Genomic DNA, 20357 nt, shown 5'->3' with positions numbered 1-20357 from the left:
TAGAGAGTCCCCTCTTCATTAGTTTCTTAAACTAAGATGTGAATTAAGTATAATTTAATAGTCCAATGGGGGCTCTTATGGATCATCTGGTGGAAACATGACACCGTTGAGGCTCAGGTCCCTGAGTAGGGTATAAAAACCAAATGTTCTAAGGGATCTTGGGATCAAGAAAACTATTTTTCTACTCTGGATTTCTAAACTCCTGTTCTATTTGAGAAATAGCATTGTTGAGCTATACACAAATTCCAGTGGTCCTTTAGTGTTTAAATATTTACAACTGAGTATACTTAACCTGAGTAATAAAAATCAACCTAGATATTACCTATTATAGTAGAGGTTTTGTATTTTTTTCTTCTTGTATTGTTGAGAAAGAGCCTCATTTTATAGGCCAGGGCGACCTGCAATTCATCATGTAATCCAAACTGTACTCATACTTCTAGCTATGCTCCTGCTTCATCTTCCAAAGTGCTGTTACTACAAGGGTAACCACCACACTTGGCTTTTTAGTGAAGGGTTCAACCTTGAAAAGTATGGTTTAACTTTCCCCTTAGCAGAGTTACATTTTATACAACTTTCTCTCTTGGTCAAGAAAGCATACTCTGGCAATATACCACGAACATGATTTTCAACAAGGTTGTGATTTGCATCCACATATATTAAGGAATGCTCACATCTGAAATAATATTTGCAAGCAATTTTTGAAGAATGAAACTGTCCAAATGAAACTCAGTCCTCTCAGAACCCAAGTGTGCTATTTGAAGGAATATTTGGAAGATTTAAAAACTAATATAAAAAAGCATTAGATATTTATGCTTTTAGATGAAAGCACCTGAATGTTACTGTATAAGATAAATATTTAAAAGAATATCAAGCCTGATGCTCCTATGGTTACAGCTATTCAGAGGATGGCCTGAGACCAGGTGTCTGGAGCAAGCTTGGGTAACAGACACTGTCTCTTAAAAATCAATAAACACTGAAGAATTCCAGTTACCTCGTTAATTTGTATATTTAGTTTGGTGCTATTAATGTTATCTGAAATATTTTAAATTGAAATATCATCGCAGTTGCTAAGAATGCAGAATTTTATGACTTTTAAAATGTGGAGGTCACTGAAGAAGGAAACGTTTCTTCACTCGACCTCTCCAACAAGTTGTTCTTAGCTACCAAGCTCGTTTTAAAATGCTTCCAGGTGCCACTCTTGTTTTTAAATGCTTTTGTATGTTATTGTATAGGAAAAAAACACAGACTGTGACCCCCCACATTTTCAGTTTTTGTGTTTCCTGTGTTGGAAGCTTGTCACTGATATTTAGTTAAAAAGATGTTATTGTTATTTCAGAGACAAACAAGGTCTCCTGCCTCAACTCGGCCTCCTAGTGCTGGGACTACAGGTGTGTATGACTATGCCCAGTTAGTATATTGATTATTTAAATGAAATTCAGTTTGTTTTCTTATTTTACATGCACATCATGGCTCCTGCCTTGTAATTTACTACACTAGCAAAGGTAGCTTTCTTTTAGAAAAAAAAATTAATGTACAGGAAAAAAAAAACCGTTAATGGGACAAAGTTTAAAAAGCCCAGCCAATGTCAAGCCAAGTGGAACAGAATGGCGAAAATTTGTGATCCTAAACGTGCAAGATGAAGCCATGGTCTCATTACAGGACGACAGACTAGTCTTTTGAGAAATGAGCTATCAACCACAAAGGCAGGAAAACTATGCCCACAATAAAGCAGGCAAAGGCAGGATCGGCCTTGGTTGTACGCTATTCTTTGAAGGCAAATGCGTCACGCACTGGGGTTGGCCCCACCTGACACCCAGCCATACCAAGGTGTCCCCCGTCTCCTGCACCCTGGGGAACACAGCGTACACACGACAGCTTCGCTGCAGCTAAAGCTAAAATGGCAGCGCCCAAAGGACACGAGCCGCTCAAAGAGGCTGAGAAGACACATCCCTAACCCTCTCAGTTCTTTCATTTTGCACAGTGCTGAGAGGAGCAGAAGACCTCCTTGCCCCGGCACTCGGGCTGCATAGGACGTTTAGGGGGTAGTAGAGTTCTCCCTTGGCTTCGCGTATAGGAAGCAAAGCAATCAAGGATTTACAGGGATAGCTAACGCGGTTTGATTTGGAGACCCCCACCCCCTCCTTTTCGTCCTCTTGACAGTGAGATGGTGACTCCAAAAGCCATCTCCTTTCTGGTATGTGTCCTGTTCCCCCGCCATCCCAAGGAGGGTTTTCAAGGGACCCAGCTGCCAAGGCAGTAGCTGTAGCAATTGCAGGAACCAAGTGAGGAAAAAAACAGTGCAGTTGCAGAGGCAGGAAGAGGAGGAGGGAAAAACCCCGTTGCATTGGCTGTCAATTTAGAGTAGGGCGACCGACCGCTGCTGTGGAAGGAAACGCTGCCAACCGCAACAGAACGCCATACCTAAGCGAGTATGTGTGGGGCTCTGCGCACGCCTAGTGGTGCAACCCAGTGACATCTAGTTTCGGAGAAAAAAAAATCCAGTTGCCCTGTTTTGTCAGTACCAAGAAAGCTCAGAAAGGGGCTAGTCTGGTACTTAAAAGAACTGTAAGGGCCAAAGCGAAATTCAGGAAGAGGTAGGCAGAACCCAGAGACTAGAGCAGGAGTAGGTATCCACTAGAAACTATAATTGGGTAAAAAACAGTATGCCACCACCTAAGTCCTCACTAGGAAAGCGCCTCTGTGAGTGGAAAAAATAAAATAAATTAAAATAAGATAAGATAAGATAAGGAAGGGCAAGTTCCTAAGTATGGCAGAGGAGAAATTTATTGTAGATATGAGGGAGAGCATAGCCAGAGGCAGGGACATCTGGGAGAATCCAGAGTGAACATTTTCCTGAACTAGGCTATGTGAGGAGAGGAGGCAGGGGAGAGGAGAGGAGAGAGCCAGGAAACCAAGAGGCCAAGAGGGTAAAGGGTAAACAAAAAGGGTTGGGTCACCAACATGGTTGGATTTATATAGGGAGGGGCAGCTGCGAGGAAGAGCAGCCCAGCCTCTGGGCTGGCAAAGTTTAGGGTAGGGAGTGGGATATGTCAGCCATATCCTGTAACAGGGCCGAGGGATGCTGGGAGAACCTAGAGGCCAGGTCCACTTTGATATATGCACACCTCAGTTAGCCATTTGCCCTGGTTTGAGACTCCAAGCTCAGACAACATTCACTTACTCAACCGTTCTCTACCCCTGACAGGCAATCCGTAGGTTGGCTCAGGAACCATCTCTACCCAGAACAAAAGTCTAGTAGACTTTGTCCGATGTGCATTGCCATTCCAGGGATAGATTGTCACATGACAAGATGGACATCTTCCATGCTCTAAGAGTCTGTCTGGTTTCATCATTTATTATCCCGTGTTCCTGTCACACACTGTGCCCTCCTCCATCCCCACCCCCCTCGCTCTAGACAGTGTTTTGGAAATTCTTTAAAGAAGGATTCTTACCCAAAGACAAACAAGTATTAAGACGCTAAGTCAGGACCCAAGGTCACGCTTGATTTCAAATCCTTTTAGGTAGCCTATGCTGACTCCTGCAACAGCAGTGGCCACTCCAGTTCCCACCTGTTCAACCTTTGGGACCGGCTGCCTCTACCCCAGTGCCTTACTTTTTCACTCCAGACCATGGGTGGGATAGGAAGCCTCCTGTTCAACACCAGAGTCTGCAACTTTCTACCCTGAAGCATCAGGATAGAAATCTAACAACACAGGCTGCATGCTTACTATGGGACTTAGCAAAGTCCCAGAGTAGTAATTGAGGAAGACACACATAAACAAGAATTTATGAGTGGATTTATAATATAGATGAAGAAACAAGATAAATGAAAAAAATTGCTTACAGGCATTCAGCTATTGACTCCTCAGGCCTGCTTTTGCCTGTGTTCTCGGCATACCATGTCTAGAGAGCTTTTAAAATATTAATCTAAGTTATATAAGCCTATCATTTAAAGCTCCAATAAGAAGTCAACATTTTCAGCATCCTTATCCACCCAGTTAGAATTAATGTTCGTCCCCACTTCCTGTTTGTATCTTAAAATACTAAGGTGGAACTTTCTTCAAGATAAGTCCATTTAAAGATGCCGAAATGTAAGAGATCAGTGAGTAGATGTTTTATTTCTGTAGAAAACAATGGTAAGGGAAATGTTAGGCTTGGCATAGATAAGATTGTCTTAATCACGCCTGTCGTTTCAAGTCAGGCTTGTGAATATGTCTAGTTACATTTTCACGGTTGTGGGGTGGGGTAGGGTTGAGTGTACTGATTACTAACTCTCAGAGCTTTCTTTTCATTTGTATTTTGCTTTTTAAAATAGGTTCCCACTTCACAGCCCAGGCCGAGAACTCACTATGTAGCCCAGGGTGGCCTTGAACTTCCTCCTCAGAGCCCCCATTGCTGAGATGGCAGAAGCTAGCCACGGTGACTCCTGGTTATCAAAGCTATTTTTAAGAGACTCAAAAATAATGCTCCCCCCCCAGCCACTCCAAATAAATTTGCCAAAGGCTAGCCACTGTGCCCTGGCCAGCACTCGGCCCAGTTCATCTTCACGTTGGCAGCGTGGACCTGAGTACAGGCCACCGCAGAGGTGTCAGTCCTACGACTGACAGGCACCTTCTGTCAGGTCTGGGTTCTCTCACCTGGAGGGAACCACATTACCTGAAGAGCACCTCCACTGACAGCTTCCCCAGCACGGTCCAGGCTCTTCCTCGTGCTGTTAGTAAAACCCGGAGCTGCGGATTTCGTGTCGCTTTGGCACCGCTCGGCCCCTGGACACCCACAGCTCGGAGGAGGCGGAGGGAGTCGCAGCGGAGGGGGTGGGGCTGGCTGGAGAGACCGGTCCTACTACTGAGCATGTGCGGGACGGCGCGCATGCTCAGTGCGGCCGGCCGCCTCCCATTGCGGGCAACTCCGGTGGTGGCAGCGGCGGCGGCGGCAGCGGCGGCGGCGGCGGCGGCACCGCCTCCTCCTCACACTCCGCGGGTGGCGGGGTTAGATGAGCGGCCCCAACAGCGGCGAGGGCGGCGCGGGGAGGAGGAGGAGAAGGCGGCGGCGGCGGAGGAGGTCACTGTCTTTGTAGTGTCCCTGCTGCGGGCGCCCGAGGCCGCCGCTACAGCCGTCGTCGTTGGCGGAGTCTGTGAGGGCGCGCGCGTGCCTGCCCGCCCGGCCCGCGGGGACGAGGCGGCGGCGAGGATGATGATGTGTGCGGCGACTGCCTCCCCCGCCGCCGCCTCCTCCGGGCCCGGCGGGGACGGGTTTTTTGCAGCCGCCACCATGTCTTCCTCCCCGGCACCGGGGGCGCTGTTCATGCCGGTTCCTGACGGCTCGGTGGCCGCCGCGGGGTTGGGGCTGGGGCTGCCTGCCACGGACTCCCGGGGTCACTATCAGCTGCTGCTGTCAGGCCGGGCCTTGGCGGATCGCTACCGGAGGATTTACACCACTGCGCTCAGTGACAGGGACCAGGCCGGTAGCGGCATTGGACACCCGGCCTCCAGGTGAGTCTCCTGGGCGCCCTTCCTTGCCGCGTGTGCATCCCTGCCCCCCCTCCGTGTGTGTGCGTGTGTGTGTGTGTGTGTGCGCACCCGTGCATGTGTGTTCACGTAGTTAGCACTCAGGTTTCAGTCAGGGCTGGATGCTGGTGATAGAAGCACTTTAGTGATAAGAGGGTGTGGTGGCCACGGTGTCTGTGCGTGCGTGGTTGTGTGTGAGTGAGTGAGTGTGTGTGTGTGTGTGTGTGTGCGCGCGCGCGCGCACGCATATATACGCGTGTCTGTCTGTCTGTCTGTCTGTCTTTTGGAGGGGAAGGAGGGAAGGTACAGAAGATGGGTACATATTGGTTAACGCTAGAGAGGGTGATGGTGCTAGTCTGTCCTGACACGTGTGTAATTGTTGAGAAAGGAACTGGTCCCGGTGTTCGGTGGGATCAGACCACAATGCATGGAGAGAATTTGCAGGAGTCATAAGGGGATGTGTTCGCGTTTCTAGTGTTTGAGCTGCAGTGTTATTTGCACGACCCCTCCCCATCACATTCCTTCCTCCAGCTGCCCTCCATAAAAGCCGCCTTTCACTACAGGGGAGCAATGGTGTAGGTTAAAGATACTGATGCTTGTAGAATGTTGTACACGAAAAGCTAGTGGTTTCATTTTAGGAGATTTATGAATAAAGGACACAGATGGGGATTTGTGCATACGTCAGAAGTGTCTAATAGGGGTTTTTAGAAGTGTAGTTTGGTTATGGAGCCTTTTGGCCTTGACATGTGTTTGCAGCTGCTGCCTTGTCCTGATGTCCTGGCCGGCCATTTCCCTTCATCTTCTGTTCTATTTCCTGTCACTTACAGATTTGAGAGTACGGGGAGTTTTGTAGGAAAAAAATGGAAAAAAATGCTCCCCCTTTCCCATTTTTTTTAAATAAAAAAACTTTAGAAATATATCAATTGGCTAGAGTTCACCTGCTATCAGAAAATCTGAGTAGCTCTCAGGTCTCTTTCAGTTAGACTGGCTACACCTTCAAGTTCCTTCGTATAGTTGGCAAATCACTTTCATTTTCTTTTTCTTAAAATATGGTTATTTTTTTGGCTAAAAACTCTCCCGATCTTCTCTTTTTCATGCCTTAACTTGTCACATACCCTGAAGGCTGGTTGCTGACTTCTTTTGGCAGCTTTGAGAGTGGTAATCGGGAGTCTCCTTTCCTTCTTCCTATAGCCTCTTACAGAACATTCAGAAAACACAGTAGGATTTTTAAAAGTGAGTTTGCTGAAGTGTTTTTTTTTTTTTAATTTTTCCTCCCTTACTAAATCAGTGTGGCTTATTAGGTAATGCCAGATGCCTTTTTCTCCCATTATAGAGGGTCCCTAGTCTCCAAGTCTAGCTAGTGTATCAGTATGTGTTATGGCTTATCTGCTGGAGAGGGTTGTAAAGACTAGCTTTATTCACACTTTTTGAAGATAAAGCAGCCTTATCTATTTGTTGACAGGATTGGGTGCATCCATAGTTGAGTCATGGATGTAAGTGATCATAACTACTTTTTGCTATTTATGATGAAGGTAACAATGTCACAGGTGTGGTTCTTGCTGATGGTTTTGGAAAGCAGCGTATATCACAGTACAGAATTTACCTTGAGAGTTAGGTTTAAGCATGAGCTATGCATCTCTAAATTATTGTACTGTGGTATATCTGCACAAATTCCTCTTATAAATTTAAAATTATATTATTTCCAAACTTACGCAAAAATCTATGGTGTATATTCTTGCTTTGACTTTCTACTGCTTTTTAAATATTGACTTTCTTGTATGTAGAAATGTACTAGCAGTAGTAGACAAAGTTAAATATAAGTTCATATACTTAAAGTTGGTGATTTTTAATTAGATCAATTTCTACAAACTATCAATAAAATATGAGGAATTGGTTCACTGATCTCAAAGAAATATTCATGGAAACTAACCTTACTTTGATAATGCCTTCCAATGCTTGTTCATAATATTGCTTACTATAGTTCACCCTCCTCATTTTTATCTACAACTGTTCTCTATTGTGAATTGAATTAAATTTGCTCACTAAAAAATTAAGGATGGCAGGGAAGAAGAATTGGGATTTAGTTTGTTTATATAGGGCACTCACTGAGTTAGAGGAGATGGATAGAAATAGGTCTGAAATTCTAGAGAGCTTCAAGCTTAAAGGTGAGTGAAAAGGGAGACAATAAAAGAAACCAAGAGAAGAGATTAGAAAACCAAGAGGAGGAGCAGGCAGGAGCTCCTCAGGTTCTAGGGAAGGAAGAAAACATTTTCAGAAGTGCTAGATACTGAAGAAAACCAGAACAGTTTCCTAGTCACTGATAACTTCTGAGCCAAGTGGTCATAACTGGGATAAGTATAAAGAGGGGGAGGGAGGATGGAAAGTATTTGGATAACCTGGGGGATATGCAAGAAGGTTACAGGGAGGCATTGGGGTATTCAAGTGTGGGAACTTAAGTAGAGAGGAGGATATTAGAGAGCTGAAAAAAGGAATAATTGATAGAAATCAGTGGAGGCAGTTTTATGATGACAGGTTCGCCAGTGAAAGAGTTAAGGATTGATCTTCCTTTACCTTTTCTAAGTATACAGACTGATACTTTATTGAAGATGAGTACCATAGCTATTCTTTCTGGTGATCTGAATGGATGGCATCATTTTTTGGCCTTTATTGTGTCAGTAAGTGTCTGTGATATGCACTATTGTAGACATTAAAGGCATAGCCTTACGTACAACAGACAGGGTCTCACTGTTTTTGCAATGTGGGTTAGGGGTGCTGGTAACAAGTGGTAATTTCTTCTGATAAGCAATGATGAAGGAAATAGAGCCAGTTTCATGGATTGAGCTACCAGTGATAGGTAGGGTCAGCAGAGTTTTCATTGGGAGTTGGCATTGAAGTTGACGTGTAAGGAGGAAGGAGATCTAGACGTGCATATGAGGAAATTATAAAAGCCTTAAGAGAAGAGAAAACATGTGCTTCAGGGAACAGATGTATAACTGAATTATCAGTCCAAGTTGAACAAATTCAGTATTATAGATAGTTTGGGTGTAAGATTCAAGCCTAAGGTAGGCTTGATTTTGAAGACATTTTAACAAAATGTCTAAGAGCTTGGACTGTTGACACTGCACTGGCTTTATAGTCCTGCCCAGCCTCTGTCATTTGCTAGTTGTGTAACCTTGTAAGTTACATAACTCTCACACCTTGGTTTTCTTATAGGTAGAGTGATGATAATAATAATGTGCACTATTTGTAGATTAGATGAACAAATATTTGTAAAGTCCTTGGCACATTATATGTTATTAAATATTAGGGGTTTCATTTTTTTCTGAAAGTGAGGGGTTTGAGGATATGGAGAAAAGCAATAGTCTTGTCTGTAACTCTTAGTTTTTGGATTAATAATTGCTGAATATGGGAATAGTTTTTATGCATTCAGTGACTGTGTATGTTTTTGAATGAATAAGACTGGATGAAATTATAACATTTTCTTGGAGAAAGTGGCCAGCCAGGCAAGGCAGAAAAAAAGTTTTGTCAGTTTTCTGAATGTTAAGATAAATTCCCATTTGGAAAGTTCCGCACTTCTGTGGTCAGATCTTACAGCTTATAGAGTGCCTTAGTTTAGATTCCAATTTTTACCTTTTTTTATGTGTTACGTTGCAGGGTGTGTGTGTTTGAGACATGTTCTGCTCTGTAGATGCTGTCAGACTGGAACTTACAATATTGTCGGTGGCTGGAGTTACAGTTCTTGTGTCACCAGGCCTATCCTGAGTGTTTTGTTTTATGGTTTTTGAGATGAGATCTCATGTAACCCTAACAGGATTACTATCTAGCCTAGAAATAAAAGTTAGCCTCTTGGTTCAGCATTCTGATGGCTGGGATTACAGGTGTGTACACTACAGCTGGCTGGCTGTTTTTTGTAACTTTTTAGAGTAATCTAAAGGCTATGTGGTCACACATGTTAAATGTCTTTTAAATGTTAGTTGCTCTTGTTATTATTAAAATTATATTTACAATTTCAATCTCCTTATTATAAGCCTTACTAGTTAGAAGATGAATGAGGAAAACTTCTAGTTGACTGATTCAAGGTTAAAGCATGACTGGAGGTCATAGAAAAGTAGAAATTGAAAGCTTTGGTTGACTGTTTGGGGAAAGGGAAGTGGTGCTAAGAGGGAAGTGGGAAACTGATCTAGATAAGAAAGCCTGAGCCCTGGGCAGCAGCAGCAGAAGAGCAGCCTGCCCCAGGGCCAGAGAACGCTGGGGATTCCTGTGCTTTTCTTCAGCTAAACTAGTTTCTTTGCTACTTCTTTCTTTTTGTTAGAAATGTGATTTGACTGGCTTGTTAGTATACTCTGATAATCCCAGCATGTGGGTGGTGGAGGTAGGAAGGTCAGGAGTTCAAGGCCAGCTTGTGGTATATAGTAACTTCAAGGCCAGCCTCTGGGCCTAGTACTCTATCTCGAAGTAAAACAGAACAGAACAGAAATGGTATTTGAGTCCATTCTGTCTGTGCTTGGGATTTGGGCTGTAAGAGGTTAAGCAGTCAAACCTGTGAATGTTGAGGGTTATTAGAGGTTGAAGTTCTAGTCTTGAGTGTATTGACTGTCTGGGGATGAAAGATAAAAGGCAGATACTTAAGGGAAACATCAATGAAAACAACTATTGCATGATGGTGCCCTGGGCCTGCTCAGCAGTCTGTGTAGATAATGCTAACATTTTTATTAGTGCTAGGATGGAGGTTTCAGGAGGGAGAGGGTAAGAATCTATTGCAGGAGTGGAAAGAATAGCTGAAAGGACAGTTTCTGGAAGAACAAAAACATTTACATTTTTATCAGAATTATTGGGAAAATCCTGATAGTTTTGAGCTAAGAAGAGACATTATTATAGAAATGGGTTAGGGAATGATGTGGGCTTGAATTAGTGCATGAGTATCTGTGTTGGGGGATAGTTAATACTTTTCTTCTCATAGGTGTTATGTCTGTGAAATTCTCTATGTTCTATAAACACGTTAAGTCAAAGATAATACTGTTGGTATATTGATTGGTAGAAATGTAAAGTGAATTAGTCTCCTAGCACAAAAGAAAACTATTGGATCATATATATATATATATATATATATATATATATATATATGCATATATATATTCATTTAATAAATTTAAATACATTAATTTAGCCATAATATTTTCATATTATAAGCTATTCAGTTTAGAAATTCACAAAACAATTTCTTGTTTTTCTTAACAACGGATTAAATGTGTCGAATCTTTTCTGGGGGGTGGTGTTGGGTTAGTTAAGATTTAATTTATAGATAATAAAATTAACTCTCTTTAAATATTCATTTAATGAATCTTAGAACTATCACTATAGTCAAGTGTAGAATATTTCCATCACTTCAGAAAGCTTTTTCAGGCTTCACACTCCTACCTCCTGGCTATCATTATGACTATATCTAGCACTCTACCTTTTCTATAATAATATGTAAATCTAGTTCCTTTTAGGACAGGGCTGGCTGTACGTATTGTTGATGCTTCTGTCCTCCATTCTGTGTTTCCTGTAAATGGAAATTAGGTCTTAAGACCTCATTGGATTCTGTGTCGACACCTCAGCAGGACTGTTTTGTGTCTAGTACTGAGCACTGCATGTTGCCCCAGTCCTAAGTTCCTGGCTTTCCTTACTTGCAATGGTGCTAACATTAGTACCCATCAGACCTGCCCCTTGTAATTGATGCGCTTCTGTTGTAGTGAGCACAGAACTGTGGGAGTACGGACTGGCACTCTGCACCTTTCACCAAATGCTTTTAATATCCTTTGATAATCTTTGCCTGAGTCAGTAATTTTATTAGACGTTTAAAAATGTTTTTTTCCCTTTTACAGTTCTGTTAATTTTTTTGTATTTATTAGTGCTTTTTTGGTGTACTAGACCAGCGCTGATGGGCGGGGCTACAGTTAGCCTCCCAGATTACCCACCTTCCTTCCCAGATTGAGTCACATGCTTTTCTAGTGAGAACTAAAAGAGAAGGTAGCTGAGTTCCCCAGGCATGCTTCCTATTCACTGCATCCAGAGTTGGCTGATGTGTATGTAGTACCTGGCCCATTTGCCTAGAGGCAAAACAGTTTTGAAGAATCTTCTCGACCTGAGCTTCCCCAGGGTACTGGCTGAGGCCTTTCTATGGCTGAACTGCAGTCCAGCTTCTGCTCAGAACTACTACTTTCCCTTCTCCTTAGTTGTTGATTCTCGGAGCACTCCTCAGTAAGTTCTGTATATCTCCTTTTTAGTCATTTCACTCGCTACCAGAAACAGTCTTAGTTCTAGCTGAGATGAGCCATATTCTAATAGTGTCAATTGAACACTGCTGCTGCTGAAACTCAGCATGCAGTTGTGTAACTATTAAAACTGCCATGCAGAATGCAGTTTCTATGATTGGAAGTATCCTGGTGAGTACTGTATCTTGGGTTTTTGAGGGGCTTAGGGAAGTATTCATTATCAGGGTAGTATAATGAGCACACTGTTGCTAAGTGACATTGATAGATGAGAATGATGAAGAAAGGCTGAAGGTAATTGGGCATAAAAGGTAAAAGGAGTTTTCTTTTTTAGTAACATACAAAGGAATACCTGCAATGGGGATAAGAAGCAAAGGACAGGCCAACCTAAAGGCTTAATGTTGAAGGTGCTAGGGTGGATAGAATTCTCATTTGCTATAACCACTGTCAGTGTTCTAATTGGGTTGAAATGGATTCCTGACCCTTAGGGTAGAACCTCTGAATTGATGTACCTGTAAACCTTTGAACCTCTACATTTTCCTGAGTCCTCTAGGCTTCCAGAAAGTTGCTTAATTATGAGTAGAAAATGCCTTCTTGAAGACTATGTAGAAGTTTGTACTCTCCTGCCTCTTCTGGACCATCTCTGACCTTCTCACTCTTAGCTATTAACAAACCAATAAATAGAGTCAAGGTGTGAAGGCACTGGGCCCCCCTCTCTCTTCCTTTCTCTCTCTCTCTCTCTCTCTCTCTCTCTCTCTCTCTCTCTTTCTCTCTCTCTCTCTTTCTTTCTCTCTCTCTCTCTCTCTCTCTCTTTCTCTCTCTCTCTCCCCCCTCTCTCATTCACACACACATTCTTAAACTGAATAATACTCTAAAGTACCACAATAGACACACAGAAATACCATATGATATTTGAACTTTTCAAAGGAAATAGTATATAATGTCTGTCTCACCACTAGTTTGAAATAGTTAATGGTTTTGACTTTAGTTACTACTATATTTCTTTTGATGGCATCCTATTTTTGCAAAGTTAGGCTTTTGGTGGTTGTGATACAAACCAAGCATTACTTGTCAGAAATATGGAACTGCACAGGAAGGTGGCCTCTTTAGTCTGACTCCATGCTTGAGAATTGTTACAATGCCCAACAGTTTTAGGGTAAGAATCCACTTAATATCAAAGAAGGACCGGTAAGGTCCATTTGTCTCATCATACACCACATGAGCCAGAAGCTGCTGATCTGATAGGGCATCAGGTCTTTTATGGTAATATTGATGACAATACCTTGGCTTGAACATGATACTCTACAAGGATGAGCAGCCAGACAAAATATTCCCAGACAAAAGAACAGGTAGGAGTGGTTTTATTCAGCATCATTGTCAGTTATACAATTGAGGAGTGATTCCTGTCATCAGAGCTTGAGTAGGAGGAGTTAAGAGATACTGGTGCTTAGATGAGAAACATTTTAGAAAAGAAAACACAGAAGAATCCTGTTATACTTGAAACTATAGTTGGTAGGGCTCAGAGCTCCAAAGAAATCTTTCTTTGGGTAGGGCTTATGGACCTAAAGGAAAGTGGGATTGACAACACAACAGAGCACAGATGTTTGCCACAGAAGTGATGCAGTGGGTGTCTCTGAGGTGTTCGTATTATAGTTATTCTCATAAAATGAGTTTACTAATTATTTTGTATTAAAAATTGTATAGGCAGCAGGGCGGTGGTGGCACATGCCTTTAATCCCAGCACTTGGGAGGCAGAGGCAGGCGGATTTCTGAGTTCGAGGCCAGCCTGGTCTACAGAGGGAGTTCCAGGACAGCCAGGGCTACACAGAGAAACCCTGTCTCGAAAAACCAAAAAAAAAAAAAAAAAAATTGTATAGGCTTGGTGTTGGTAAATATTTGATAGACTCCATCTGAGGCACTTAGTGGTATGCATGTACTCTTTCTTTAATTGCCTGACAGCTTGTTTCTTTTAATACTTAATAATCTGTCACCTAAAGGTACCATAGTTTGTTCTCTGGAAGGGAATCTTGACTGCTCCTAAGTTTTGACAATTATGAATGAAATTCCTATAAACATCCATGTGCAGGTTTTTGTGTGGACGTAAGTTTTCAGCTTCTCTGGATAAATACATTCCAGAGTTTGTAATTGTTGTTGGATCATTTGGTCAGGATATGTTTAGTTTTGTAGGAAAGTGTCAAATTTTCTCCCCAAGTGGGTATACCATTTATATCTATGGAACAAAGTGTTCAGTAGTGTATGAGAGTTTGTGTTGCTCTGTGTCCTCAGTGACATTTAGTGTTGTCAAGGTTCTGGATTTTGGGCATTCTGATTGATGGATCCCTTTGCTGTTTTAATCTGTATTAGTGTGGTAACACTTGTTATAGAACACCTTTTAAGGTGCTGGTTTGTTATTTCTGTATCTACTTTGGGGACATATCAAGGATGTTTTCTCATTTTTAAACTCTAGCATTGTTGTTTTGGTGGTGTTGTATTAGAGAGTTCTTGAATAGCTTGGATAATAGTCTTATATTAGCTATGTCTTTTATAGGTGACATTTTCTCCTGGTTTGTATATTTTTCTCATTCTATTGATAATTATTTTTTTTTTGGAAAGCAGGCATTTTTTATTTCAATGAAGTTCTCAACTATTTTTTCCTAGTTCATGCTTTATCATTTTATTTAAAAAACTGTTGCCATACTCAGGACAGTTTAGAGTTTCTCCTATTCCATCTTCTGAACGCTGTATTGTTTTGTGTTTTGCATACAAGGTTTATTTTCCATTTTGAGTTAATTTTTTGTGCAGGCTACAAGGCCTGGGTGTCTAGTTGTTCCATCATCCTTTGTTTCATTGCTTTGTTTTGCCCTCTGCTAATGCCATTTGGCTGTATTTATGTGGGTCTATTCTGAGTTCCCTGCTCTTTGTTCTGTTGGGCTGTCTCTTGTTTCTTCAGTACTACACAGTCTTGGTTACTGTAGTTTTATAGGAAATCTTGAAGTGAGATATTTACTTTTTTCTTTTCACATTGTCTTAGCTATTATAGATGTTTGTCTCTTCTCATAAACCCTTAAACATTTGTCAAAATCCCAGAAATAACCTACTAGGATATTTATTGAAACTCTGTTAGATCAATGGATTAGAAAGAGAACACCTTGATAATAATATTGAGCTTTTCTATCTGTATCTATGGGATATTTGTTATTTAGTTTCTTTTATTAGAATTTTGCAGTTATCTTCATTTAGGTCTTATAAGTATTTTTTTTAGATTTATACCTTTATATTTCTTTGTTGAGGATATAACATTTTTATATTCTACTTTGCTTCTGGTATAGAGGAAAACAGTTCACACACACATACACACACACACACACACATACATACACACACAACTAATGTTTTGTGCATACATGCTATAACCTTTTATTAGCTGTACCAGGGTCATTTTGTTTTGTCTCTTCTTTTAGATTTCTGACCTAAGAAGGCGTACCATCTTTCCTTTTCTCGTTTTATTGTGTTATCCGTAGTTCTCACAACAATACTGATAGAGTGGTGTGGGAGCAGACCTTTGCTTTGTCTCTGACCTTAGTGAGAAAGCTTGTACGTTTTCACTGTCAAGTCTGATGTCATCTGTAGCATTTTCTGCAAATATTATTTTGATATATTAAGGAAAGGTTCCTGATTTCTAGTTTACTGAGAATTTTTATTATGAACTGGGGGTTGAATTTGTCAAACACCTTTCCTGCATCTATTGATGTAATCATCTCATAGATTATTGTTAGCCTGTTAATTTTCTTCAGATGACTCATACCTAGCTGGGATATATTTCACTTTGGTTGCTTGGAATGTTTTTGTATATTGCTGGATTCAATTTGATACAATTTAGAGGTTCTCTTTTGTATATACATTCATGAGAGATGCTGGCTTGTACTTTTTTAGTATTTATTTCATTGCATATGCAGTCAAGTTTAATGTTAGTGTTACTCTGGCCTCATAAAGTGAGCCAGGATGTGTGTCTTCTGTTTTATCCTCTAAAGAGAGTCATAGAAGGTTGGTAGAATTCACCAGTGAACTTTTGAAAGGCTGTGAAGGTACTGATTTGCTACCGACTTATAGTTTCTACAATTTTAGGATGTCTAGTTTTGTGTAAATTCTGGCACTTTGTGTATATCAAGGATGAGTCTGTTTTGTCTCAGTCACCAAGTTTATGCATATAGTAATTGATATTTCCTTTTTTATTTTAATGTCAGTGCAATTTGTATTGATGATTCCTCTCTTATTTCTGATAAAATTCATTCATTCACTCAATTAATTTTCTAGTTTTGATTATACGTTTAGAGAACCAACTTTTGGTTTATTTGTTTCTAATTTATTCTTCTCTCATATAATGCATCCCTTCAACATTCCTCCCTGCATTCTTCCCAGTACCCCTCTACCCCAGATCCACCTCATCCTGTTCCCCCCAGAAAAGAGCAGGCCTCCAAGGGATATCACCTGAACACAGTGTAATAAGACACTGTAAGACTAGGCACAAACCTTCATATCAAGGCTGGGCAAGGTAACCCAGGAGGAGGAGGAGGAAAAGGGTCCCAAGAGCAAGCGAAAGGGCAATATAGGACTATGTTGTTCTCTGTGTTTTGTGCTGGCTTCCCCTCAGCACTGAAGGAGAGGAGCAGGAAGGACCTAGAACACAGATAGCGCTTTCCAAGGCACACCCCTTCCATAGTTTCACCTAATAATCTATTCAAGAATTTGACTCTCATTTGAATCTTACTTGAAGCTTATGCCATTAATTAGGTCAGATCTGATTGTTTGTAGAAATGCCCTCATAGATATACCCCAGAGATGCTTTGTTCTAATCTTTTAGGTATATCTTTCCACCTAATCAAGTTGCCAGTCAGTATCACAATCAATTATTTAAATTTGAGTAGGCAGTTGTTTGGACATTTTGTATATCTGTATTCCTTTTTTTAGTCTTAACTGACTATAGATGGGTATTTAAATAGTTTTGGGTCTTTAATTTTGTCAATGGTGGCTTTATATAATTTTAGTTTTTTCTGTTGGATACATATACATTTTTAACTATTAAAAATTCTGGAGCAATGGTGATCCAGAGACAGCTTCGTAGAGAGCATTTACTGCTCTTGTGGAGGACTCATGTTCAATTCCTAGCATTCACATTAGATAGCTTACAATATCTAGCTCCATAGGGGATTCTATGCCTCTGGTCTCAGCAGGTACCTGTATTCTTTTCTTGTGTTGTACTAGTACACATACTTGTACATGTACACGTACACATAATTTAAAAAATCCTGGTGCAATTTATTGTTTTTATTTTAGTAATATCATGTTTCCATCTCTAGTAATACTCTGAATGAGTTTATTTTAGTGATATAAAAATGGTTTTCAAGGGCTGAGAAGATGGTTTAGTGTTTAAAATGCCTGTTTGCAAGCTTAATAGCCCAAGTTTGGGTCTCTCACTACCCACACAAAAGTCAGGCCCAGCAGTGCAAGGCCCCCAGCCCTTGGCTGATTCAAGAGTTATAAACAGATCCCAGAGGCTTACTGGCCAGCCAGTCTAGCCAAAACAGTGAGCTCCATAGTCATTGAGAGAACCATTCTGAACAATAAGATGAGAGAGGGTCAGGGAGACATTTCCTGTGTGTGATGATCAGGACAGCTGTTGAGAGTCACTTCTCTCCTTCCACCGTGCTTTTGAGGCAGGGTCTCATTGTTTCTGCTGCCAATGCTGCTATGAGACTTTCTCCCATGTCACTGTGTGTGTGCTGACATTACATGCTGGAACTGGCACATCACTCCTTTATTTATTTATTTAATTTGTTTAAAGATTTATTTATTTGTTTTATGTTAAGTACGCTGTCGCTGTCTTCAGACACACCAGAAAAGGGCATTGGATTCCATTACGGATGGTTGTGAGCCACCATGTGGTTGCTGGGATTTGAACTCAGGACCTCTGGAAGAGCAGTCAGTGCTCCTAACCGCTGAGCCATCTCTCCAGCCCACATCACTCTTTTATTTTGGTTTTGGGAACTGAAGGTAGGTCCTCAGCCTTACACAGGAAGCACACTGGCTTGCTGGGCCATCTTGCCACCCTAAACTGGATAATTTTTATTGACCCATTTTCAAATTTATAGATTTTGTGTTATTTCCATTTTCTTAATGAATTATTTAATGAAATTTTAAATTTTATATTGTTCAAGTCTATTTAAAACTTTGTTCTGTACTGGGAACTTTCTATGTATTTCAATTGTATTTGCCTTTTCTTGATGGAATATATTTAGAGTAGTGCTATTAAAATCTTTATTACATAATTATAGTATCTAGCAGATATGCCTAGACTTCTGGGATTACGACATGATATCATGAACAAGCCATTACGAGTTGCCTCCTTTCCTATAGTCTCTTGAATAGATGTTTTAGACAGGATCATGAAGGTGACATTAAGAGATCTTACTAGGGTTTGGGGAGAGGGCTTATTTACTTCAGTGCTTGTTGCAACCACGAGGAGGCACTCACATAAAACAAAACAAAACAAAACAAAACAGCAAAACAAAACAAAAGAGGCATGCTATTGTTCATTTGTAACCGCAGAGCTGGTGAGGCAGAGACAGATGGATACCTGGAGCTTGCTATTGAGACAGTTCAGCCAGTTGGTGGGTCTGGATTCAGCGAGAGACCTCGTGCCAAAAGCAAGGTAGAGAGCAATCAAGGAAGATTCCTCACCTTGCCTTCTAGCCCCATGCACACAATGTAAACCTAGGCATACATACACCATACATGCACACACACACAAATTCAAATAAAAGGAATAATATAATAATGAATTATTATCTACTCCTTATCCAGAAGTCTGAAAAATGACATTTACTGGAATAGAAAGAGAAACCTTGTCTCAAAAAAAAAAAAACAAAAAGATGAGGAGGAGGAGTAGCAGGAGGAAGAAGAGTAGCAGAAGGAGGAAGAGGTCACATAGCATTTTTCAATGCAGCTTCTAATTTCTTTGGTTTTGATGTAATTAACACTATAATTATGAAAAGCACTATAATTAATAATATAGCCAATAACTGCTTTTTTTAAAAAGTAAGAGGAGTTAATATTTAGAGAGAAAGGTGTGGAGTAGTACTTTAGAAAGGGAAAAAAAAGAAATTATCTTTTATATAAGAAACTGTAGCAGATGTTCTTACTGGACTAGCTATATCTCTTTGGCATTCATCTCCAGCTGTCTCTTGTAAACATCTATCACTCTGAGCCTTGGAAATGTGTACAGGACTTTAAAAGAAAGTTTCCCTGAGAAATATTTTCAACCACTGAAGAGTAGGAAACAGATAAGTAACTCCTTTTCCTTACCTACAGTTAGAGTAACTGTGAGCCATGTTCATTGGTAGAATTACCTGTCACGGTAATAAGCTTTGTAATACACTGTCCTTGTTTGCTTTCCATTGCTGTGACAGAACAATGACCAAAAGCAACTGGAGGGGCAAAGGCTTGATTTGCCTTATAGTTCCTGACCACATTCCATCACCAAGACATCCAGACCCAGTGAGAACTCAAGGAAGGGCAGAGCCAGGGACAGTCAGGGAAACTGTTTACTTGTTTGGTCTTCATGGCTTGCTAGCTTGGTTTCTTTTATAAGCCAAGCCTACTACCTCAGGGATTGTTCTGCCCACCCTGAGCTGAGCCTTCCACATGAACCATTAAGCAAGAAAATGCTCCACAGTCATGCCCACTGGCCAGTGTGATGGAGACAACTCCGCAATTGAGGTTGAAGTCAGTTTGTGTCTACTGAGAAACACCAGGGAGGTTTTACTAATTAATTCCTTTCTCTAGGTCACTTGTGATTTTCTTTAACAGAGATCACATCTCAAAGCAACTGTTGCCTGTAGATTCTTGAGTCATCTTGTGGCTTTGAGGGAATACAAATCAAGATAGACACTTCAGGAGTAATAATGAAGAAGGCTTTTTGCACATTTATGAAATGCTTTTATTTTCACTGTTTGCTCTTCAAGAGTCTGGTTTGGAGGTCTGTGTTTTACTCATTCATAGTGCTTATCTTTCTTGTATCTAATTCTGCTACTATCACTAGTATGTGTAAGTCCCTAGTTATTTGTAAGCTCTTACTACCCTTGGAGTATCTCTCTGAAGTTTAATGTGACAATTTACAGTTGTGTCATGATATATGTTTCCATCTTATCTGGGCTGTGTGTAGAGTGTGATTCTGTAGGTATCTACTTTAGAGGTTTCTCCTCTCGCCCTTTACTGGTTTGTTCACTCAGTTCCCTCCCTCTCCCTCTCCCTCCCTTTCCTTCCTTCCCCTCCCTCTCTCCTCCCCTTCTTTCCTTCCTTCTTCCCCTTCTGCATTCATGTCTTCATTTCTTCTTTTGTCTGCTCTGCGCACAGATAGCATAGCTTTATAGTTCTCTCTCCATCTTTCCTCATGTCATGTTTGTCATTCTCAGTTAATAGGAAATACTTTTTAGTGTCCACTGTGACTGTTATTTGGAGACAATTTTTCTTTTTCTTTTTTTCTTTTTCCCTCCCTTCCTTCCTTCCTTCCTTCCTTCCTTCCTTCCCTCCCTCCCTC

At 41.0% G+C, this 20357-nt stretch overlaps 1 protein-coding gene across 8 annotated transcripts in view; it reads left to right on the top strand.

The window, feature by feature from the left end:
• The first annotated feature begins 5190 nt into the window (after window positions 1-5190).
• The window catches only part of Mycbp2 (MYC binding protein 2), a 227615-nt gene continuing 212448 nt past the window's right edge, over window positions 5191-20357 (top strand). For all 8 annotated transcript variants that reach the window (XM_028771203.1, XM_028771212.1, XM_028771221.1 and 5 more), the window contains exon 1: window positions 5191-5492. In XM_028771203.1, the coding sequence (XP_028627036.1) occupies window positions 5191-5492 (302 nt within the window). The remainder of the gene's footprint in view (window positions 5493-20357) is intronic.

Source organism: Grammomys surdaster, unplaced genomic scaffold (genome assembly GCF_004785775.1).
Source record: "Grammomys surdaster isolate TR1022 unplaced genomic scaffold, NIH_TR_1.0 65, whole genome shotgun sequence".
Classification (NCBI taxonomy): domain Eukaryota; kingdom Metazoa; phylum Chordata; class Mammalia; order Rodentia; family Muridae; genus Grammomys; species Grammomys surdaster.
Note: the sequence above shows the minus strand (reverse complement) of the source record. Positions and strands in the feature narration are given on the sequence as shown.